Source organism: Amblyomma americanum, chromosome 4, assembly GCF_052857255.1.
Source record: "Amblyomma americanum isolate KBUSLIRL-KWMA chromosome 4, ASM5285725v1, whole genome shotgun sequence".
Classification (NCBI taxonomy): domain Eukaryota; kingdom Metazoa; phylum Arthropoda; class Arachnida; order Ixodida; family Ixodidae; genus Amblyomma; species Amblyomma americanum.
In genome coordinates, this window is record NC_135500.1 from 2518905 (window position 1) to 2544135 (window position 25231).

At 44.6% G+C, this 25231-nt stretch overlaps 1 protein-coding gene across 1 annotated transcript; it reads left to right on the forward strand.

Moving 5' to 3' along the window:
• The first annotated feature begins 1748 nt into the window (after nt 1-1748).
• LOC144127716 (uncharacterized) lies at nt 1749-2300 on the forward strand. The gene has a single exon (XM_077660626.1). It carries the CDS (start codon nt 1749-1751, stop codon nt 2298-2300), a length of 552 nt encoding a protein of 183 aa, XP_077516752.1.
• The last annotated feature ends 22931 nt before the right edge of the window (nt 2301-25231 follow it).

The following is a 25231-nucleotide window of genomic DNA, read 5'->3' on the forward strand; positions in this document are numbered from 1 at the left end:
ACCGGCATCGCTAAGAAAAAGTGTTGGTCCTTTTACGTTTTGTTTCTTTAGGTGTTTTGATTTTGCTATGTATTGAGGCAGGTAGATTGAGAGAGACATGTATGTGCAACAGACAACACGACCCCCACCATCACCACCTTGTCCCTCCCGCCACAGGCCGGCATCGCTAAGAAAAAGTCTTGGTCCGTTTACGTTTTGTTTCTTTAGGTGTTCTGATTTTGTTATGTATTGAGACAGGCAGATTGAGAGAGACATGTATGTGCAACACACAACACGACTACCACCATCGCCACGTTGTGCTCCCCGCCACAGACCGGTATCCTAAAGAAAAGGCTTGGATTCTTGACGTTTTGTTTTTTTAGGTGTTTTCATTTTGCTATGTATTGAGACAGGCAGATTGAGGGAGACATGTATGTGCAATAGACAACACGACCACCACCATAGCCACCCCCCCCCCCCCGCCACAGACCGGCATCTTAAAGAAAAGGCTTGGTTCTTTTACGTTTTGTTTCTTTAGTTGTTTTTATTTTGTGATGTATTAAGGCAGGCAGATTGACAGAGACATGTATGTGCAACACACAACATGACCACCACCATTGCCACCTTGTCCCTCCCGCCACAGATCGGCCTCGCTAAGAAAAGGCTTGGTTCTTTTACGTTTTGTTTCTTTAGGTGTATTGATTTTGCTATGTATGGAGACAGGCAGATTGAGAGAGACATGTAGATTGCACGTAGTGGCAGCGGCAGCAACGGCCTGTGACGGACTATACATAATCCTTTCAAACCGTGTTTTACAGCTGCTTGGCGGTGTGGCCCGACAACACTGCATGACCTGCATCTTTGCCTGCATCCCGATTGGCCCGTCCGGAGCAACGTCATCAATGACAGCCCATGGACAACTATAAGAAGCGGTCGACGCACCAAGCTTCGCATCATTGCACGTAGTGGCAGCGGCAGCAACGGCCTGTGACGGACTATACATAATCCTTTCAAACCGTGTTTTACAGCTGCTTGGCGGTGTGGCCCGACAACACTGCATGACCTGCATCTTTGCCTGTATCCCGATTGGCCCGTCCGGAGCAACGTCATCAATGACAGCCCATGGACAACTATAAGAAGCGGTCGACGCACCAAGCTTCGCATCATTGCACGTAGTGGCAGCGGCAGCAACGGCCTGTGACGGACTATACATAATCCTTTCAAACCGTGTTTTACAGGTTGGTGCTCTTTTTCTTTTTTTTGTTCAGATAGAAATAAGCTCTAAACGACTAAGTAGTTGCGAAATTTTTTTCTGCTGCCGCTGCTGCTGCTGCTGCTGCTGTGTTTTCTGTTTGCTGTGTTGCCGTGTTTTCCTAGACGCTATGCCTTGTGACGTATGCCTGGCTTGCCAGCAGACTATTTTAAAGGAATCTACGGCTATAAAATGTTCTGAGTGTTCATTCTATTATCATGCTGGCAACTGCTCAGGAGTGGGGGAAGCAGCAGTGAAATCCAAACCGGATATAGGAAAGTCATGGCTCTGCCCGACATGTAAAGCTTCTAAACTAAGGGGGGGCCCAAGCTCTGCAAAGGGTAAACCTGAACAAGATGCTGATATTGCGGCTAGGCTAATCGTGATGAATCGGAACATCACCGCCCTACTCCCACTTCTTGAGAAAATTGATGATCTCATGTCAGTCAAAGAAACTGTCGAAAGCATTGAGACAAGCATCAGCTTTTTGTCTGATAAGTACGATAAGGTTATCAAAATGGTTGACTCACAAAAAAAGGACATTGACGACCTCAAAGAGAGAGTGGAAAAAATCGAAACACAAACAGCGACTGAAGAAATCAAAGAACTTAAACAGCAACTAAACGACCTGGACCAATATAACCGCCGACAGAACCTTGAAATTCACGGCCTCAAGCAGACTGATGATGAAAATTTGTTGAGCAAGCTGAACGACATTGCACGAGAGTTGAACATTGAAGAAGTCACACACAGGGACATAGAAGCCGTACACAGGCTGCCGTCCAAACCCCCGAAGACACCCATTGTCCTTGTACGGTTTGCTTCGCGCGCCGTAAAAGAACAGTGGTCCGAACGAAAAGCACTTCTCCGAACGAAACTTCCCGACCTTAGTTTTTTTGACAACATGACTTCACAAAACCGGAAACTGCTGTGGCTGGCTAAGATGAGGGCAAAGGAACGTTCGTACCAGTTTGCTTGGCAAAAAAACGGCAGGATCCTTGTCAGGAAAAAGCAAGGTGAAGCGGCCATCCACATAAAGTCAGAAGATGACATCATGCAAATCGCTTGATCGCTTGAACAAGTCACGTGTCTAGAGGAGCGCCTATCATCATGGCTGAACAGTCTTGTAACTGCTGTTATCATGACACAAACTCTTTCAACAAATTGATAAAAGAGCAACCACGGAGGAAATCTATATCTCTATTCCATCTTAACACCCGAAGTTTGCAAAATAAGCATATCGATGTTGGTACATATTTGGACGCACTGAATCACAATTTTTCCATACTAGCCTTCACGGAAACTTGGTTCGAAAACGCGCAAGATGCTGTGCACTTCGACAATTATAACTGCGAAACACTGTGTCGTCAGCGGCAAAGGGGTGGCGGTGTGGCACTTTATATCAGCAGAGATATTATGTACACTGTTATTCCAGAATATACACTTATCACAGAAAACTACGAATGTCTAACAGTTGTAAGTCATGCTTTTGCAGTAGCCGTTATTTACCGTCCACCTTCAGGGTCTGTTTCCGCATTCTTAAGCTTCTTTGAAGAACTCGGCGAATACCTGCTCTCATTACATATTCCATTCGTCATGCCAGGCGATTTCAACATAAACATGCTTTCTTTCGACAATTCTTGCAAAGCTTTCCTCGCGACGATGCATTCGATAGGACTTGTTAATGTGATTGGTATCCCAACACGCGTAACACCAGACAGCGAAACGTTAATTGACCTATGCCCTACAAACTGTTTAGAGGACACCGTGTGCTGTGGAGTGTTTTCAGTGAACATTAGTGACCACATGCCATTTTTTGTTTTTTACCTATCATCCAAAGACATAGCGGACCCCAAACTGAAACATCGCGCAGATTTATCAGCGATAATGGCATTGCGCAATTCCGTAATCTTCTATCAGAAACAACATGGTATGACGTCTTGAGCACCGACGACCCGAAGGATGCGTATAACTCCTTCATTCGTACAGGAAAAGAATTATATAATATTGCTTTCCCTCTCAAACAAATAAAAAGAAATAGGAAAGGAAGAAAACCATGGATTACAGATGAATACATCAATAGACTGAACTATATAAGTAATCTGTTCCACTCATTTATTGCGACTAAAGATAGCTCGAAATTCCTAGAATTCAAAAAGGTTAGGAATAAGTTAAACGCTGACTTAAAAAAAGCCCGTACATCGTACTACATGAGCAAGTTTACAGCAGCTTATACCAGTCCGAAAGAAACATGGGCACTTATGCGCTCTCTTGTCTGTAAAAATCAAGATTCTGTCCCCCAGCAAATAATCATTGATGGCAAAACCTATTCAGGTCCTTCACTGGCAGATAAATTTAACGGTCATTTTCTAGCATCTGGTGCGTCACAGAGCACGCAGAGCAGTTCCTCTAGGAGTTACATAACTAAGATAGAAACTAGTTCCATATTCTTGTCTCCAACCACGCCAAGTGAAATCGAAACAGTCATCAAAAGCCTCAAAGATACTTGCGCATGTGGTCATGACGGTATTGCAGTCCGTGCGGTGAAAGCATCATGCGACATTTTGAGCGTAGCCCTTTGTCATATCTGCAACTGCATAATGCGTCATGCGTCATTCCCTGATGAAATGAAGATCGCCCGAGTGTGCGCAATACATAAGAGCGGGGCAAAGAACAATATTGGCAACTATCGCCCGATATCCGTGCTTCCAGTTTTCGCGAAGGTGGCGGAAAAAATAACACTAGAATCAGCAGTTTTTTGTCCTCTAAGGGTATAATTTCAAACCAACAGTATGGTTTCCAAAAAGGGAAATCCGTTGAATCAGCACTACTGAATATTAAGGAAAAAATAATAACAAACATAGAGAGACAGCTATATACTCTTGGTATATTCCTAGATTTCAGGAAGGCATTTGACTCCATTAAACACGATATATTGTTTAGTAAACTTTACGACTATGGAATCCGCGGCAAAGCTCTTGATTTGATAAAAAGTTATTTGTACAACCGCCTCCAATTCGTTAGTATTCATAACAGCAGATCAACAGCACAGGTAAATAAATATGGCGTACCCCAAGGTTCCTTCTTAGGTCCTCTCCTATTTCTCTTATATATTAATGACATTGTATCAATACCCCAAACCCCCGAAATAGTGTTGTATGCTGATGATACTAATGTGTTTTTCCATGGAAATTGTCTAATCACCCTAATGAATAATGCCAATACATGGCTCGAAGAATTATCGACGTGGTTGCGGCATAGCCAGTTACGACTCAATACAGACAAAACCAACTACATTATCTTTCGGGCTAAAAATAAGGCAATTGACACTAAACTTAAACTAGTCTTCGAGGGGCAAACATTAAACCGTGTTAGCGCTCAGAAATTTCTGGGTGTACATTTCCACGAAAACTTGAACTGGACACACCACATAAACTATTTGACTATGGACCTCGCGAAAACTATTGGAATGCTAAATAGATTTAAGTTTATGCTCCCAGCGTGGTCAAAACGCCAGCTTTATTATACCATGATTAATTCAAGACTGCAATACTGCATACTAGTTTGGGGCACCACTACCACTGGTAATTTGGAACGTCTTCAAATTCTTCAAAAGAAATGCATCCGATTCATAGAAAATGCAGCGTTGCGAGAACACACAGCTCCACTGTTCGTAAAAAATGAAATACTTGCAATTACAAGTATATTTCGACAGCGCTTGGCACTGAACATATTCACTCACATAAAAAGTAACCTAAATTCATTTCTTGGGAAGTACCGACGTCAAGAATGCGGCTATAACTTTAGGGCAAATTCATTTGTTAAGAAAAAAGTCAGAACTTCCTATGGTACACAATCGTTAGACTACCAGATTCCTGTCCTTTTAAATTTGTTTCCAGAGCTTATTGACATCGCAGTGAATGTACAGTCACCGTATACTTATAAAGCACGGATAAAAAAAAAGTACTCCTGGTAGAAAAAAAAATGACCTGTCTCCTTGTTATCTCATTTAGGTTTGTGTTTCGTTTGTATTGCTGTGTTCCTTGTTAGATTCTTGAAATATATCGATACAAATGTTGCTTCTTCAGGCTTTTGACTCTGTAATAATTTTCTGGTTAGGAGCTAATCTTTTGTTGAGATAAATATTTATGCAACTGCGGTTCTTACCTTCTGACACAATAATAACTAACAGGTTGTGATGTAAGCTTTTTTTTGTTTTGTGAAGAAAATTTCTCTTGTTTTCTGTAGTACTTACGGCTTTAATTTCATATAATGCTTGTTCACAATGCTTCTGTTTTCTACACGTAATGAATGGTACAATATATTTTTTACAACGGCTTTTGTAGCATAGAGAGTGCAATGTATCTCGCCAGGAGGCGAGGCCTTGTCAGGCGTAGATGAAACGCCTTTTGCCTCCTCTTCCTTGGTAGAATAATCTTCTTTTAAACTCTCTTGCTCATGATGTATACTTGCTTTCTACCAGAAATAAAGTGAATTTGAATTTGAATGTGCAATATAAAATACTTCCACCACCATCGCCACCTCGTCCTCCCCGCCACAGACCGGCATCCTAAAAAAAATTCTTTGTTCCTTTACGTTTTGTTTCTTTAGGTGTTTTGATTTTGCTAAGTATTGAGGCAGGCAGATTGAGAGAGACATGTATGTGCAATATAAAACACTTCCACCACCATCGCCACCTCGTCCTCCCCGCCACAGACCGGCATCCTAAAGAAAAGGCTTGGTTCCTTTACGTTTTGTTTCTTTAGTTGTTTTGATTTTGCTATGTATTGAGGCAGGCAGAATGAGAGAGACATGTATGTGCAACACAAAACACGACCACCGTCATCGCCACCTCGTCCCTCCCGCCAGGTACCGGCATCGCTGAGAAAAGTCTTGGTTCTTTTTTGTTTTGTTTCTTTAGGTGTTTTGATTTTGCTATGTATTGAGGCAGGCAGATTGAGAGAGATATGTATGTGCAACACACAACACGACCACCACCATCGCCACCTCGTCCTCCCCGCCACAGACCGGCATCCTAAAGAAAAGGCTTGGTTCCTTTACGTTTTGTTTCTTTAGGTGTTTTGATTTTGCCATGTATTGAGGCAGGGAGTATGACAGAGACATGTGTGTGCAGCACACAACACGACAACCACCATCGCTACCTCGTCCCTCCCGCCACAGACCGGCATCGCTGAGAAAAGGCTTGTTTTTTACGTTTTGTTTCTTTAGGCGTTTTGATTTTGCTATGTATATAGGCAGGTAGATTGAGAGAGACATGTATGTGCAACAGACACCACGACCCCCACCATCACCACCTTGTCCCTCCCGCCACAGACCGGCATCGCTAAGAAAAAGTCTTGGTCCTTTTGCGTTTTGTTTCTTTAGGTGTTCTGATTTTGTTGTGTATTGAGGCAGGCAGATTGAGAGACATGTATGTGCAACACACAACACGACCACCACCATCGCCACGTTGTGCTCCCCGCCACAGACCGGCATCCTAAAGAAAAGGCTTGGATTCTTGACGTTTTATTTCTTTAAGTTTTTTGATTTTGCTATGTATTGAGACAGGCAGATTGAGAGAGCCATGTATGTGCAATAGACAACACGACCACCACCATAGCCACCCCCCCCCCGCCACAGACCGGCATCTTAAAGAGAAGGCTTGGTTCTTTTACGTTTTGTTTCTTTAGTTGTTTTGATTTTGTGATGTATTAAGGCAGGCAGATTGAGAGAGACATGTATGTGCAACACACAACACGACCACCACCATTGCCACCTTGTCCCTCCCGCCACAGATCGGCCTCGCTAAGAAACGGCTTGGTTCTTTTACGTTTTGTTTCTTTAGGTGTTTTGATTTTGCTATGTATTGAGGGAGGCAGATTGAGAGAGACATGTATGTGCAACACACAACACGACCACCACCATTGCCACCTTGTCCCTCCCGCCACAGATCGGCCTCGCTGAGAAACGGCTTGGTTCTTTTACGTTTTTTTTCTTTAGGTGTTTTGATTTTGCTATGTATTGAGGGAGGCAGATTGAGAGAGACATGTATGTGCAATATACAACACGACCAGCACCATCGCCACCTCGCCCCCCCCCCTTCCACTGACCGGCATCGCTAAGAAAAGGCTTGGTTGTTTAACGTTTTGTTTCTTTAGGTGTTTTGATTTTGCTATGTATTGAGACAGGCAGATTGAGAAAGACATGTATGTGCAACACACAACACGACCACCACCACCGCCACCTCGTCCCTCCCGCCATTGACCGGCATCGCTAAGAAAAGTCTTGGTTCTTTTACGTTTTGTTTCTTTAGGTGTTTTGATTTTGCTATGTATTGAGACAGGCAGATTGAGAGAGACATGTATGTGCAACACACAACACGACCACCACCATCGCCACCTCGTCCCTCCCGCCACTGACCGGCATCGCTAAGAAAAGGCTTGGTTCTTTTACGTTTTGTTTCTTTAAGTGTTTTGATTTTGCTATATATTGTGGCAGGCAGATTGAGTGAGACATGTATGTGCAACACACAACACGACCACCACCATCGCCACCTCGTCCTCCCCGCCTCAGACGAGCATCGCTAAGAAAAAGGCTTGGTTCTTTTCCGCTTTGCTTCTTTAGGTGTTTTGAATTTCCTATGTATTGAGACAGGCAGATTGAGAGAGACATGTATGTGCAACACACAACACGACCACCACCATCGCCAACTCGTCTCTCCCGCCACAGACCGGCCTCGCTAAGAAAAGTCTTGGTTCTTTTACGTTTTGTTTCTTTAGGTGTTGTGATTTGCTATGTATTGAGGCAGGCAGATTGAGAGAGACATGTATGTGCAATATAAAACACTTCCACCACCATCGCCACCTCGTCCGCCCCGCCACAGACCGGCATCTTAAAGAAAAGGCTTGGTTCCTTTACGTTTTGTTTCTTTAGTTGTTTTGATTTTGCTATGTATTAAGGCAGGCAGAATGAGAGAGACATGTATGTGCAACACAAAACACGGCCACCGTCATCGCCACCTCGTCCCTCCCGCCACGGACCGGCATCGCTAAGAAAAGTCTTGGTTCTTTTTCGTTTTGTTTCTTTAGGTGTTTTGATTTTGCTATGTATTGAGGCAGGCAGATTGAGAGAGACATGTATGTGCAACACACAACACGACCACCACCATCGCCACCTCGTGCTCCCCTCCACAGACCGGCATCCTAAAGAAAAGGCTTGGTTCCTTTACGTTTTGTTTCTTTAGGTGTTTTGCTTTTGCCATGTATTGAGGCAAGGAGTATGAGAGAGACATGTATGTGCAGCACACAACACAACCACCATCGCTACCTCGTCCCTCCCGCCACAGACCGGCATGGCTGAGAAAAGGCTTGTTTTCTTACGTTTTGTTTCTTTAAGTGTTTTGATTTTGCTATGTATTGAGGCAGGTAGATTGAGAGAGACATGTATGTGCAACAGACAACACGACCCCCACCATCACCACCTCGTCCCTCCCGCCACAGACCGGCATCGCTAAGAAAAAGTCTTGATTCTTTTACGTTTTGTTTCTTTAGGTGTTCTGATTTTGTTGTTTTGAGGCAGGCAGATTGAGAGAGACATGTATGTGCAACACACAACACGACCACCACCATCGCCACCCCCCCCGCCACAGACCGGCATCTTAAAGAAAAGGCTTGGTTCTTTTACGTTTTGTTTCTTTAGTTGTTTTGATTTTGTGATGTATTAAGGCAGGCAGATTGAGAGACATGTATGTGCAACACACAACACGACCAGTACCATCACCACCTTGTCCCTCCCGCCACAGACCGGCATCGCTAAGAAAAAGTCTTGGTCCTTTTGCGTTTTGTTTCTTTAGGTGTTCTGATTTTGTTGTGTATTGAGGCAGGCAGATTGAGAGACATGTATGTGCAACACACAACACGACCACCACCATCGCCACGTTGTGCTCCCCGCCACAGACCGGCATCCTAAAGAAAAGGCTTGGATTCTTGACGTTTTATTTCTTTAGGTTTTTTGATTTTGCTATGTATTGAGACAGGCAGATCGAGAGAGCCATGTATGTGCAATAGACAACACGACCACCACCATAGCCACCCCCCCCCCCCCCGCCACAGACCGGCATCTTAAAGAGAAGGCTTGGTTCTTTTACGTTTTGTTTCTTTAGTTGTTTTGATTTTGTGATGTATTAAGGCAGGCAGATTGAGAGAGACATGTATGTGCAACACACAACACGACCACCACCATTGCCACCTTGTCCCTCCCGCCACAGATCGGCCTCGCTAAGAAACGGCTTGGTTCTTTTACGTTTTGTTTCTTTAGGTGTTTTGATTTTGCTATGTATTGAGGGAGGCAGATTGAGAGAGACATGTATGTGCAACACACAACACGACCACCACCATTGCCACCTTGTCCCTCCCGCCACAGATCGGCCTCGCTAAGAAACGGCTTGGTTCTTTTACGTTTTGTTTCTTTAGGTGTTTTGATTTTGCTATGTATTGAGGGAGGCAGATTGAGAGAGACATGTATGTGCAATATACAACACGACCAGCACCATCGCCACCTGGCCCCCCCCCTTCCACTGAGCGGCATCGCTAAGAAAAGGCTTGGTTGTTTTACGTTTTGTTTCTTTAGGTGTTTTGATTTTGCTATGTATTGAGACAGGCAGATTGAGAAAGACATGTATGTGCAACACACAACACGACCACCACCACCGCCACCTCATCCCTCCCGCCATTGACCGGCATCGCTAAGAAAAGTCTTGGTTCTTTTACGTTTTGTTTCTTTAGGTGTTTTGATTTTGCTATGTATTGAGACAGGCAGATTGAGAGAGACATGTATGTGCAACACACAACACGACCACCACCATCGCCACCTCGTCCCTCCCGCCACTGACCGGCATCGCTAAGAAAAGGCTTGGTTCTTTTACGTTTTGTTTCTTTAAGTGTTTTGATTTTGCTATATATTGTGGCAGGCAGATTGAGAGAGACATGTATGTGCAACACACAACACGACCACCACCATCGCCACCTCGTCCTCCCCGCCTCAGACGAGCATCGCTAAGAAAAAGGCTTGGTTCTTTTCCGCTTTGCTTCTTTAGGTGTTTTGAATTTCCTATGTATTGAGACAGGCAGATTGAGAGAGACATGTATGTGCAACACACAACACGACCACCACCATCGCCAACTCGTCTCTCCCGCCACAGACCGGCCTCGCTAAGAAAAGTCTTGGTTCTTTTACGTTTTGTTTCTTTAGGTGTTGTGATTTGCTATGTATTGAGGCAGGCAGATTGAGAGAGACATGTATGTGCAATATAAAACACTTCCACCACCATCGCCACCTCGTCATCCCCGCCACAGTCCGGCATCCTAAAGAAAAGGCTTGGTTCCTTTACGTTTTGTTTCTCTAGGTGTTTTGATTTTGCTTTATATTCAGGCAGGCTGAATGAGAGAGACATGTATGTGCAACACGCAACACGACCACCACCATCGCCACCTCGTCCTCCCCGCCTCAGACCAGCATCGCTAATAAAAAGGCTTGGTTCTTTTACGCTTGCTTCTTTAGGTGTTTTGATTTTGCTATGTCTTGAGACAGGCAGATTGAGAGAGACATGTATGTGCAACACACAACACGACCACCACCATCGCCACCTCGTCCTCCCCGCCACAGACCGGCATCCTTAAGAAAAGGCTTGGTTCCTTTACGTTTTGTTTCTTTAGGTGTTTTGATTTTGCCATGTATTGAGGCAGGGGGTATGAGAGAGACATGTGTGTGCAGCACACAACACAACAACAACCATCGCTACCTCGTCCCTCCCGCCACAGACCGACATCGCTGAGAAAAGGCTTGTTTTTTTACGTTTTGTTTCTTTAGGTGTTCTGATTTTGCTATGTATTGAGGCAGGTAGATTGAGAGAGACATGTATGTGCAACAGACAACACGACCCCCACCATCACCACCTTGTCCCTCCCGCCACAGGCCGGCATCGCTAAGAAAAAGTCTTGGTCCGTTTACGTTTTGTTTCTTCAGGTGTTCTGATTTTGTTATGTATTGAGGCAGGCAGATTGAGAGAGACATGTATGTGCAACACACAACACGACCACCACCATCGCCACGTTGTGCTCCCCGCCACAGACCGGTATCCTAAAGAAAAGGCTTGGATTCTTGACGTTTTGTTTCTTTAGGTGTTTTGATTTTGCAATGTATTGAGACAGGCAGATTGAGGGAGACATGTATGTGCAATAGACAACACGACCACCACCATAGCCACCACCCCCCCCCCCCCCGCCACAGACAGGCATCTTAAAGAAAAGGCTTGGTTCTTTTACGTTTTGTTTCTTTAGTTGTTTTCATTTTGTGATGTATTAAGGCAGGCAGATTGAGAGAGACATGTATGTGCAACACACAACATGACCACCACCATTGCCACCTTGTCCCTCCCGCCACAGATCGGCCTCGCTAAGAAAAGGCTTGGTTCTTTTACGTTTTGTTTCTTTAGGTGTTCTGATTTTGTTATGTATTGAGGCAGGCAGATTGAGAGAGACATGTATGTGCAACACACAACACGACCACTACCATCGCCACCCCCCCCCCCCGCCACAGACCGGCATCTTAATGAAAAGGCTTGGTTCTTTTACGTTTTGTTTCTTTAGTTGTTTTGATTTTGTGATGTATTAAGGCAGGCAGATTGAGAGACATGTATGTGCAACACACAACACGACCACCACCGTTGCCACCTTGTCCCTCCCGCCACAGATCGCCTCGCTAAGAAAAGCCTTGGTTCTTTTACGTTTTATTTCTTTAGGTGTTTTGATTTTGCTATGTATGGAGACAGGCAGATTGAGAGAGACATGTATGTGCAATATAAAATACTTCCACCACCATCGCCACCTCGTCCTCCCCGCCACAGACCGGCATCCTAAAGAAAATTCTTTGTTCCTTTACGTTTTGTTTCTTTAGGTGTTTTGATTTTGCTACGTATTGAGGCAGGCAGAATGAGAGAGACATGTATGTGCAACACAAAACACGGCCACCGTCATCGCCACCTCGTCCCTCCCGCCACCGACCGGCATCGCTAAGAAAAGCCTTGGTTCTTTTTCGTTTTGTTTCTTTAGGTGTTTTGATTTTGCTATGTATTGAGGCAGGTAGATTGAGAGAGACATGTATGTGCAACAGACAACACGACCCCCACCATCACCACCTCGTCCCTCCCGCCACAGACCGGCATCGCTAAGAAAAAGTCTTGGTTCTTTTACGTTTTGTTTCTTTAGGTGTTCTGATTTTGTTATGTATTGAGGCAGGCAGATTGAGAGAGACATGTATGTGCAACACACAACACGACCACTACCATCGCCACCCCCCCCCCCCCCGCCACAGACCGGCATCTTAATGAAAAGGCTTGGTTCTTTTACGTTTTGTTTCTTTAGTTGTTTTGATTTTGTGATGTATTGAGGCAGGCAGATTGAGAGAGACATGTATGTGCAACACACAACACGACCACCACCATCGCCACGTTGTGCTCTCCGCCACAGACCGGCATCCTAAAGAAAAGGCTTGGATTCTTGACGTTTTGTTTCTTTAGGTGTTTTGATTTTGCTATGTATTGAGACAGGCAGATTGAGAGAGACATGTGTGTGCAATAGACAACACGACCACCACCATAGCCACCCCCCCCTCTACAGACCGGCATCTTAAAGAGAAGGCTTGGTTCTTTTACGTTTTGTTTCTTTAGTTGTTTTGATTTTGTGATGTATTAAGGCAGGCAGATTGAGAGAGACAAGTATGTGCAATACACAACACGACCACCAACATTGCCACCTTGTCGCTCCCGCCACAGATCGGCCTCGCTAAGAAAAGGCTTGGTTCTTTTACGTTTTGTTTCTTTAGGTGTTTTTATTTTGTGATGTATTAAGGCAGGCAGATTGAGAGAGACATGTATGTGCAAGACACAACACGACCACCACCATTGCCACCTTGTCCCTCCCGCCGCAGATCGGCCTCGCTAAGAAAAGGCTCGGTTCTTTTACGTTTTGTTTCTTTAGGTGTTTTGATTTTGCTATGTATTGAGGGAGGCAGATTGAGAGAGACATGTATGTGCAATATACAACACGACCAGCACCATCGCCACCTGGCCCCCCCCCCTTCCACTGAGCGGCATCGCTAAGAAAAGGCTTGGTTGTTTTACGTTTTGTTTCTTTAGGTGTTTTGATTTTGCTATGTATTGAGACAGGCAGATTGAGAAAGACATGTATGTGCAACACACAACACGACCACCACCACCGCCACCTCATCCCTCCCGCCATTGACCGGCATCGCTAAGAAAAGTCTTGGTTCTTTTACGTTTTGTTTCTTTAGGTGTTTTGATTTTGCTATGTATTGAGACAGGCAGATTGAGAGAGACATGTATGTGCAACACACAACACGACCACCACCATCGCCACCTCGTCCCTCCCGCCACTGACCGGCATCGCTAAGAAAAGGCTTGGTTCTTTTACGTTTTGTTTCTTTAAGTGTTTTGATTTTGCTATATATTGTGGCAGGCAGATTGAGAGAGACATGTATGTGCAACACACAACACGACCACCACCATCGCCACCTCGTCCTCCCCGCCTCAGACGAGCATCGCTAAGAAAAAGGCTTGGTTCTTTTCCGCTTTGCTTCTTTAGGTGTTTTGAATTTCCTATGTATTGAGACAGGCAGATTGAGAGAGACATGTATGTGCAACACACAACACGACCACCACCATCGCCAACTCGTCTCTCCCGCCACAGACCGGCCTCGCTAAGAAAAGTCTTGGTTCTTTTACGTTTTGTTTCTTTAGGTGTTGTGATTTGCTATGTATTGAGGCAGGCAGATTGAGAGAGACATGTATGTGCAATATAAAACACTTCCACCACCATCGCCACCTCGTCATCCCCGCCACAGTCCGGCATCCTAAAGAAAAGGCTTGGTTCCTTTACGTTTTGTTTCTCTAGGTGTTTTGATTTTGCTTTATATTCAGGCAGGCTGAATGAGAGAGACATGTATGTGCAACACGCAACACGACCACCACCATCGCCACCTCGTCCTCCCCGCCTCAGACCAGCATCGCTAATAAAAAGGCTTGGTTCTTTTACGCTTGCTTCTTTAGGTGTTTTGATTTTGCTATGTCTTGAGACAGGCAGATTGAGAGAGACATGTATGTGCAACACACAACACGACCACCACCATCGCCACCTCGTCCTCCCCGCCACAGACCGGCATCCTTAAGAAAAGGCTTGGTTCCTTTACGTTTTGTTTCTTTAGGTGTTTTGATTTTGCCATGTATTGAGGCAGGGGGTATGAGAGAGACATGTGTGTGCAGCACACAACACAACAACAACCATCGCTACCTCGTCCCTCCCGCCACAGACCGACATCGCTGAGAAAAGGCTTGTTTTTTTACGTTTTGTTTCTTTAGGTGTTCTGATTTTGCTATGTATTGAGGCAGGTAGATTGAGAGAGACATGTATGTGCAACAGACAACACGACCCCCACCATCACCACCTTGTCCCTCCCGCCACAGGCCGGCATCGCTAAGAAAAAGTCTTGGTCCGTTTACGTTTTGTTTCTTCAGGTGTTCTGATTTTGTTATGTATTGAGGCAGGCAGATTGAGAGAGACATGTATGTGCAACACACAACACGACCACCACCATCGCCACGTTGTGCTCCCCGCCACAGACCGGTATCCTAAAGAAAAGGCTTGGATTCTTGACGTTTTGTTTCTTTAGGTGTTTTGATTTTGCAATGTATTGAGACAGGCAGATTGAGGGAGACATGTATGTGCAATAGACAACACGACCACCACCATAGCCACCACCCCCCCCCCCCGCCACAGACAGGCATCTTAAAGAAAAGGCTTGGTTCTTTTACGTTTTGTTTCTTTAGTTGTTTTCATTTTGTGATGTATTAAGGCAGGCAGATTGAGAGAGACATGTATGTGCAACACACAACATGACCACCACCATTGCCACCTTGTCCCTCCCGCCACAGATCGGCCTCGCTAAGAAAAGGCTTGGTTCTTTTACGTTTTGTTTCTTTAGGTGTTCTGATTTTGTTATGTATTGAGGCAGGCAGATTGAGAGAGACATGTATGTGCAACACACAACACGACCACTACCATCGCCACCCCCCCCCCCGCCACAGACCGGCATCTTAATGAAAAGGCTTGGTTCTTTTACGTTTTGTTTCTTTAGTTGTTTTGATTTTGTGATGTATTAAGGCAGGCAGATTGAGAGACATGTATGTGCAACACACAACACGACCACCACCGTTGCCACCTTGTCCCTCCCGCCACAGATCGCCTCGCTAAGAAAAGCCTTGGTTCTTTTACGTTTTATTTCTTTAGGTGTTTTGATTTTGCTATGTATGGAGACAGGCAGATTGAGAGAGACATGTATGTGCAATATAAAATACTTCCACCACCATCGCCACCTCGTCCTCCCCGCCACAGACCGGCATCCTAAAGAAAATTCTTTGTTCCTTTACGTTTTGTTTCTTTAGGTGTTTTGATTTTGCTACGTATTGAGGCAGGCAGAATGAGAGAGACATGTATGTGCAACACAAAACACGGCCACCGTCATCGCCACCTCGTCCCTCCCGCCACGGACCGGCATCGCTAAGAAAAGCCTTGGTTCTTTTTCGTTTTGTTTCTTTAGGTGTTTTGATTTTGCTATGTATTGAGGCAGGTAGATTGAGAGAGACATGTATGTGCAACAGACAACACGACCCCCACCATCACCACCTCGTCCCTCCCGCCACAGACCGGCATCGCTAAGAAAAAGTCTTGGTTCTTTTACGTTTTGTTTCTTTAGGTGTTCTGATTTTGTTATGTATTGAGGCAGGCAGATTGAGAGAGACATGTATGTGCAACACACAACACGACCACTACCATCGCCACCCCCCCCCCCCCGCCACAGACCGGCATCTTAATGAAAAGGCTTGGTTCTTTTACGTTTTGTTTCTTTAGTTGTTTTGATTTTGTGATGTATTGAGGCAGGCAGATTGAGAGAGACATGTATGTGCAACACACAACACGACCACCACCATCGCCACGTTGTGCTCTCCGCCACAGACCGGCATCCTAAAGAAAAGGCTTGGATTCTTGACGTTTTGTTTCTTTAGGTGTTTTGATTTTGCTATGTATTGAGACAGGCAGATTGAGAGAGACATGTGTGTGCAATAGACAACACGACCACCACCATAGCCACCCCCCCCTCTACAGACCGGCATCTTAAAGAGAAGGCTTGGTTCTTTTACGTTTTGTTTCTTTAGTTGTTTTGATTTTGTGATGTATTAAGGCAGGCAGATTGAGAGAGACAAGTATGTGCAATACACAACACGACCACCAACATTGCCACCTTGTCGCTCCCGCCACAGATCGGCCTCGCTAAGAAAAGGCTTGGTTCTTTTACGTTTTGTTTCTTTAGGTGTTTTTATTTTGTGATGTATTAAGGCAGGCAGATTGAGAGAGACATGTATGTGCAAGACACAACACGACCACCACCATTGCCACCTTGTCCCTCCCGCCGCAGATCGGCCTCGCTAAGAAAAGGCTCGGTTCTTTTACGTTTTGTTTCTTTAGGTGTTTTGATTTTGCTATGTATTGAGGCAGGCAGATTGAGAGAGACATGTATGTGCAATATAAAATACTTCCACCACCATCGCCACCTCGTCATCCCCTCCACAGACCGGCATCCTAAAGAAAAGGCTTGGTTCCTTTACGTTTTGTTTCTCTAGGTGTTTTGAATTTGCCATGTATTGAGGCAGGGGGTATGAGAGAGACATGTGTGTGCAGCACACAACACGACAACCACCATCGCTACCTCGTCCCTCCCGCCACAGACCGGCATCGCTGAGAAAAGGCTTGTTTTTTTACGTTTTGTTTCTTTAGGTGTTTTGATTTTGCTATGTATTGAGGCAGGTAGATTGAGAGAGACATGTATGTGCAACAGACAACACGACCCCCACCATCACCACCTTGTCCCTCCCGCCACAGGCCGGCATCGCTAAGAAAAAGTCTTGGTCCGTTTACGTTTTGTTTCTTTAGGTGTTCTGATTTTGTTATGTATTGAGACAGGCAGATTGAGAGAGACATGTATGTGCAACACACAACACGACTACCACCATCGCCACGTTGTGCTCCCCGCCACAGACCGGTATCCTAAAGAAAAGGCTTGGATTCTTGACGTTTTGTTTCTTTAGGTGTTTTGATTTTGCTATGTATTGAGACAGGCAGATTGAGGGAGACATGTATGTGCAATAGACAACACGACCACCACCATAGCCACCCCCCCCCCCCCCGCCACAGACCGGCATCTTAAAGAAAAGGCTTGGTTCTTTTACGTTTTGTTTCTTTAGTTGTTTTTATTTTGTGATGTATTAAGGCAGGCAAATTGAGAGAGACATGTATGTGCAACACACAACATGACCACCACCATTGCCACCTTGTCACTCCCGCCACAGATCGGCCTCGCTAAGAAAAGGCTTGGTTCTTTTACGTTTTGTTTCTTTAGGTGTTTTGATTTTGCTATGTATGGAGACAGGCAGATTGAGAGAGACATGTAGATTGCACGTAGTGGCAGCGGCAGCAACGGCCTGTGACGGACTATACATAATCCTTTCAAACCGTGTTTTACAGCTGCTTGGCGGTGTGGCCCGACAACACTGCATGACCTGCATCTTTGCCTGCATCCCGATTGGCCCGTCCGGAGCAACGTCATCAATGACAGCCCATGGACAACTATAAGAAGCGGTCGACGCACCAAGCTTCGCATCATTGCACGTAGTGGCAGCGGCAGCAACGGCCTGTGACGGACTATACATAATCCTTTCAAACCGTGTTTTACAGCTGCTTGGCGGTGTGGCCCGACAACACTGCATGACCTGCATCTTTGCCTGCATCCCGATTGGCCCGTTCGGAGCAACGTCATCAATGACAGCCCATGGACAACTATAAGAAGCGGTCGACGCACCAAGCTTCGCATCATTGCACGTAGTGGCAGCGGCAGCAACGGCCTGTGACGGACTATACATAATCCTTTCAAACCGTGTTTTACAGGTTGGTGCTCTTTTTCTTTTTTTGCTCAGATAGAAATAAGCTCTAAACGACTAAGTAGTTGCGAAATTTTTTTCTGCTGCCACTGCTGCTGCTGCTGCTGCTGTGTTTTCTGTTTGCTGTGTTGCGGTGTTTTCCTAGACGCTATGCCTTGTGACGTATGCCTGGCTTGCCAGCAGACTATTTCAAAGGAATCTACGGCTATAAAATGTTCTGAGTGTTCATTCTCTTATCATGCTGGCAACTGCTCAGGAGTGGGGGAAGCAGCAGTGAAATCCAAACCGGATATAGGAAAGTCATGGCTCTGCCCGACATGTAAAGCTTCTAAACTAAGGGGGGGCCCAAGCTCTGCAAAGGGTAAACCTGAACAAGATGCTGATATTGCGGCTAGGCTAATCGTGATGAATCGGAACATCACCGCCCTACTCCCACTTCTTGAGAAAATTGATGATCTCATGTCAGTCAAAGAAACTGTCGAAAGCATTGAGACAAGCATCAGCTTTTTGTCTGATAAGTACGATAAGGTTATCGAAATGGTTGACTCACAAAAAAAGGACATTGACGACCTCAAAGAGAGAGTGGAAAAAATCGAAACACAAACAGCGACTGAAGAAATCAAAGAACTTAAACAGCAACTAAACGACCTGGACCAATATAACCGCCGACAGAACCTTGAAATTCACGGCCTCAAGCAGACTGATGATGAAAATTTGTTGAGCAAGCTGAACGACATTGCACGAGAGTTGAACATTGAAGAAGTCACACACAGGGTCATAGAAGCCGTACACAGGCTGCCGTCCAAACCCCCGAAGACACCCATTGTCCTTGTACGGTTTGCTTCGCGCGCCGTAAAAGAACAGTGGTCCGAACGAAAAGCACTTCTCCGAACGAAACTTCCCGACCTTAGTTTTTTTGACAACATGACTTCACAAAACCGGAAACTGCTGTGGCTGGCTAAGATGAGGGCAAAGGAACGTTCGTACCAGTTTGCTTGGCAAAAAAACGGCAGGATCCTTGTCAGGAAAAAGCAAAGTGAAGCGGCCATCCACATAAAGTCAGAAGATGACATCATGCAAATCGCTTGATCGCTTGAACAAGTCACGTGTCTAGAGGAGCGCCTATCATCATGGCTGAACAGTCTTGTAACTGCTGTTATCATGACACAAACTCTTTCAACAAATTGATAAAAGAGCAACCACGGAGGAAATCTATATCTCTATTCCATCTTAACACCCGAAGTTTGCAAAATAAGCATATCGATGTTGGTACATATTTGGACGCACTGAATCACAATTTTTCCATACTAGCCTTCACGGAAACTTGGTTCGAAAACACGCAAGATGCTGTGCACTTCGACAATTATAACTGCGAAACACTGTGTCGTCAGCGGCAAAGGGGTGGCGGTGTGGCACTTTATATCAGCAGAGATATTATGTACACTGTTATTCCAGAATATACACTTATCACAGAAAACTACGAATGTCTAACAGTTGTAAGTCATGCTTTTGCAGTAGCCGTTATTTACCGTCCACCTTCAGGGTCTCTTTCCGCATTCTTAAGCTTCTTTGAAGAACTCGGCGAATACCTGCTCTCATTACATATTCCATTCGTCATGCCAGGCGATTTCAACATAAACATGCTTTCTTTCGACAATTCTTGCAATGCTTTCCTCGCGACGATGCATTCGATAGGACTTGTAATGTGATTGTTATCCCAACACGCGTAACACCAGACAGCGAAACGTTAATTGACCTATGCCCTACAAACTGTTTAGAGGACACCGTGTGCTGTGGAGTGTTTTCAGTGAACATTAGTGACCACATGCCATTTTTTTGTTTTTTACCTATCATCCAAAGACATAGCGGACCCCAAACTGAAACATCGCGCAGATTTATCAGCGATAATGGCATTGCGCAATTCCGTAATCTTCTATCAGAAACAACATGGTATGACGTCTTGAGCACCGACGACCCGAACGATGCGTATAACTCCTTCATTCGTACAGTAAAAGAATTATATAATATTGCTTTCCCTCTCAAACAAATAAAAAGAAATAAGAAAGGAAGAAAACCATGGATTACAGATGAATACATCAATAGACTGAACTATAGAAATAATCTGTTCCACTCATTTATTGCGACTAAAGATAGCTCGAAATTCCTAGAATTCAAAAAGGTTAGGAATAAGTTAAACGCTGACTTAAAAAAAGCCCGTACATCGTACTACATGAGCAAGTTTACAGCAGCTTATACCTGTCCGAAAGAAACATGGGCACTTATGCGCTCTCTTGTCTGTAAAAATCAAGATTCTGTCCCCCAGCAAATAATCATTGATGGCAAAACCTATTCATGTCCTTCACTGGCAGATAAATTTAACGGTCATTTTCTAGCATCTGGTGCGTCACAGAGCACGCAGAGCAGTTCCTCTAGGAGTTACATAACTAAGATAGAAACTAGTTCCATATTCTTGTCTCCAACCACGCCAAGTGAAATCGAAACAGTCATCAAAAGCCTCAAAGATACTTGCGCATGTGGTCATGACGGTATTGCAGTCCGTGCGGTGAAAGCATCATGCGACATTTTGAGCGTAGCCCTTTGTCATATCTGCAACTGCATAATGCGTCATGCGTCATTCCCTGATGAAATGAAGATCGCCCGAGTGTGCGCAATACATAAGAGCGGGGCAAAGAACAATATTGGCAACTATCGCCCGATATCCGTGCTTCCAGTTTTCGCGAAGGTGGCGGAAAAAATAATCAACACTAGAATCAGCAGTTTTTTGTCCTCTAAGGGTATAATTTCAAACCAACAGTATGGTTTCCAAAAAGGGAAATCCGTTGAATCAGCACTACTGAATATTAAGGAAAAAATAATAACAAACATAGAGAGACAGCTATATACTCTTGGTATATTCCTAGATTTCAGGAAGGCATTTGACTCCATTAAACACGATATATTGTTTAGTAAACTTTACGACTATGGAATCCGCGGCAAAGCTCTTGATTTGATAAAAAGTTATTTGTACAACCGCCTCCAATTCGTTAGTATTCATACCAGCAGATCAACAGCACAGGTAATTAAATATGGCGTACCCCAAGGTTCCATCTTAGGTCCTCTCCTATTTCTCTTATATATTAATGACATTGTATCAATACCCCAAACCCCCGAAATAGTGTTGTATGCTGATGATACTAATGTGTTTTTCCATGGCAATTGTCTAATCACCCTAATGAAGAATGCCAATACATGGCTCGAAGAATTATCGACGTGGTTGCAGCATAGCCAGTTACGACTCAATACAGACAAAACCAACTACATTATCTTTCGGGCTAAAAATAAGGCGATTGACACTAAACTTAAACTAGTCTTCGAGGGGCAAACATTAAACCGTGTTAGCGCTCAGAAATTTCTGGGTGTACATTTCCACGAAAACTTGAACTGGACACACCACATAAACTATTTGACTATGGACCTCGCGAAAACTATTGGAATGCTAAATAGATTTAAGTTTATGCTCCCAGCGTGGTTAAAACGCCAGCTTTATTATACCATGATTAATTCAAGACTGCAATACTGCATACTAGTTTGGGGCACCACTACCACTGGTAATTTGGAACGTCTTCATATTCTTCAAAAGAAATGCATCCGATTCATAGAAAATGCAGCGTTGCGAGAACACACAGCTCCACTGTTCGTAAAAAATGAAATACTTGCAATTACAAGTATATTTCGACAGCGCTTGGCACTGAACATATTCACTCACATAAAAAGTAACCTAAATTCATTTCTTGGGAAGTACCGACGTCAAGAGTGCGGCTATAACTTTAGGGCAAATTCATTTGTTAAGAAAAAAGTCAGAACTTCCTATGGTACACAATCGTTAGACTACCAGATTCCTGTCCTTTTAAATTTGTTTCCAGAGCTTATTGACATCGCAGTGAATGTACAGTCACCGTATACTTATAAAGCACGGATAAAAAAAAAGTACTCCTGGTAGAAAACAAAAAGACCTGTCTCCTTGTTATCTCATTTAGGTTTGTGTTTCGTTTGTATTGCTGTGTTCCTTGTTAGATTCTTGAAATATGTCGATACAAATGTTGCTTCTTCAGGCTTTTGACTCTGTAATAATTTTCTGGTTAGGAGCTAATCTTTTGTTGAGATAAATATTTATGCAACTGCGGTTCTTACCTTCTGACACAATAATAACTAACAGGTTGTGATGTAAGCTTTTTTTTTGTTTTGTGAAGAAAATTTCTCTTGTTTTCTGTAGTACTTACGGCTTTAATTTCATATAATGCTTGTTCACAATGCTTCTGTTTTCTACACGTTATGAATGGTACAATATATTTTTTACAACGGCTTTTGTATCATAGAGAGTGCAATGTATCTCGCCAGGAGTCGAGGCCTTGACAGGCGTAGATGAAACGCCTTTTGCCTCGTCTTCCTTGGTAGAATAATCTTCTTTTAAACTCTCTTGCTCATTATGTATACTTGCTTTCTACCAGAAATAAAGTGAATTTGAATTTGAATGTGCAATATAAAATACTTCCATTACCATCGCCACCTCGTCCTCCCCGCCACAGACCGGCATCCTAAAAAAAATTCTTTGTTCCTTTACGTTTTGTTTCTTTAGGTGTTTTGATTTTGCTATGTATTGAGGCAGGCAGATTGAGAGAGACATGTATGTGCAATATAAAACACTTCCACCACCATCGCCACCTCGTCCTCCCCGCCACAGACCGGCATCCTAAAGAAAAGGCTTGGTTCCTTTACGTTTTGTTTCTTTAGTTGTTTTGATTTTGCTATGTATTGAGGCAGGCAGAATGAGAGAGACATGTATGTGCAACACAAAACACGACCACCGTCATCGCCACCTCGTCCCTCCCGCCAGGTACCGGCATCGCTGAGAAAAGTCTTGGTTCTTTTTTGTTTTGTTTCTTTAGGTGTTTTGATTTTGCTATGTATTGAGGCAGGCAGATTGAGAGAGATATGTATGTGCAACACACAACACGACCACCACCATCGCCACCTCGTCCTCCCCGCCACAGACCGGCATCCTAAAGAAAAGGCTTGGTTCCTTTACGTTTTGTTTCTTTAGGTGTTTTGATTTTGCCATGTATTGAGGCAGGGAGTATGACAGAGACATGTGTGTGCAGCACACAACACGACAACCGCCATCGCTACCTCGTCCCTCCCGCCACAGACCGGCATCGCTGAGAAAAGGCTTGTTTTTTACGTTTTGTTTCTTTAGGCGTTTTGATTTTGCTATGTATATAGGCAGGTAGATTGAGAGAGACATGTATGTGCAACAGACACCACGACCCCCACCATCACCACCTTCTCCCTCCCGCCACAGACCGGCATCGCTAAGAAAAAGTCTTGGTCCTTTTGCGTTTTGTTTCTTTAGGTGTTCTGATTTTGTTGTGTATTGAGGCAGGCAGATTGAGAGACATGTATGTGCAACACACAACACGACCACCACCATCGCCACGTTGTGCTCCCCGCCACAGACCGGTATCCTAAAGATAAGGCTTGGATTCTTGACGTTTTGTTTCTTTAGGTGTTTTGATTTTGCTATGTATTGAGACAGGCAGATTGAGGGAGACATGTATGTGCAATAGACAACACGACCACCACCATAGCCACCCCCCCCCGCCGCCACAGACCGGCATCTTAAAGAAAAGGCTTGGTTCTTTTACGTTTTGTTTCTTTAGTTGTTTTTATTTTGTGATGTAATAAGGCAGGCAGATTGAGAGAGACATGTATGTGCAACACACAACATGACAACCACCATTGCCACCTTGTCCCTCCCGCCACAGATCGGCCTCGCTAAGAAAAGGCTTGGTGCTTTTACGTTTTGTTTCTTTAGGTGTTTTGATTTTGCTATGTATGGAGACAGGCAGATTGAGAGAGACATGTAGATTGCACGTAGTGGCAGCGGCAGCAACGGCCTGTGACGGACTATACATAATCCTTTCAAACCGTGTTTTACAGCTGCTTGGCGGTGTGGCCCGACAACACTGCATGACCTGCATCTTTGCCTGCATCCCGATTGGCCCGTCCGGAGCAACGTCATCAATGACAGCCCATGGACAACTATAAGAAGCGGTCGACGCACCAAGCTTCGCATCATTGCACGTAGTGGCAGCGGCAGCAACGGCCTGTGACGGACTATACATAATCCTTTCAAACCGTGTTTTACAGCTGCTTGGCGGTGTGGCCCGACAACACTGCATGACCTGCATCTTTGCCTGCATCCCGATTGGCCCGTCCGAAGCAACGTCATCAATGACAGCCCATGGACAACTATAAGAAGCGGTCGACGCACCAAGCTTCGCATCATTGCACGTAGTGGCAGCGGCAGCAACGGCCTGTGACGGACTATACATAATCCTTTCAAACCGTGTTTTACAGGTTGGTGCTCTTTTTCTTTTTTTGCTCATATAGAAATAAGCTCTAAACGACTAAGTAGTTGCGAAATTTTTTTCTGCTGCCGCTGCTGCTGCTGCTGCTGCTGTGTTTTCTGTTTGCTGTGTTGCGGTGTTTTCCTAGACGCTATGCCTTGTGACGTATGCCTGGCTTGCCAGCAGACTATTTCAAAGGAATCTACGGCTATAAAATGTTCTGAGTGTTCATTCTCTTATCATGCTGGCAACTGCTCAGGAGTGGGGGAAGCAGCAGTGAAATCCAAACCAGATATAGGAAAGTCATGGCTCTGCCCGACATGTAAAGCTTCTAAACTAAGGGGGGGCCCAAGCTCTGCAAAGGGTAAACCTGAACAAGATGCTGATATTGCGGCTAGGCTAATCGTGATGAATCGGAACATCACCGCCCTACTCCCACTTCTTGAGAAAATTGATGATCTCATGTCAGTCAAAGAAACTGTCGAAAGCATTGAGACAAGCATCAGCTTTTTGTCTGATAAGTACGAT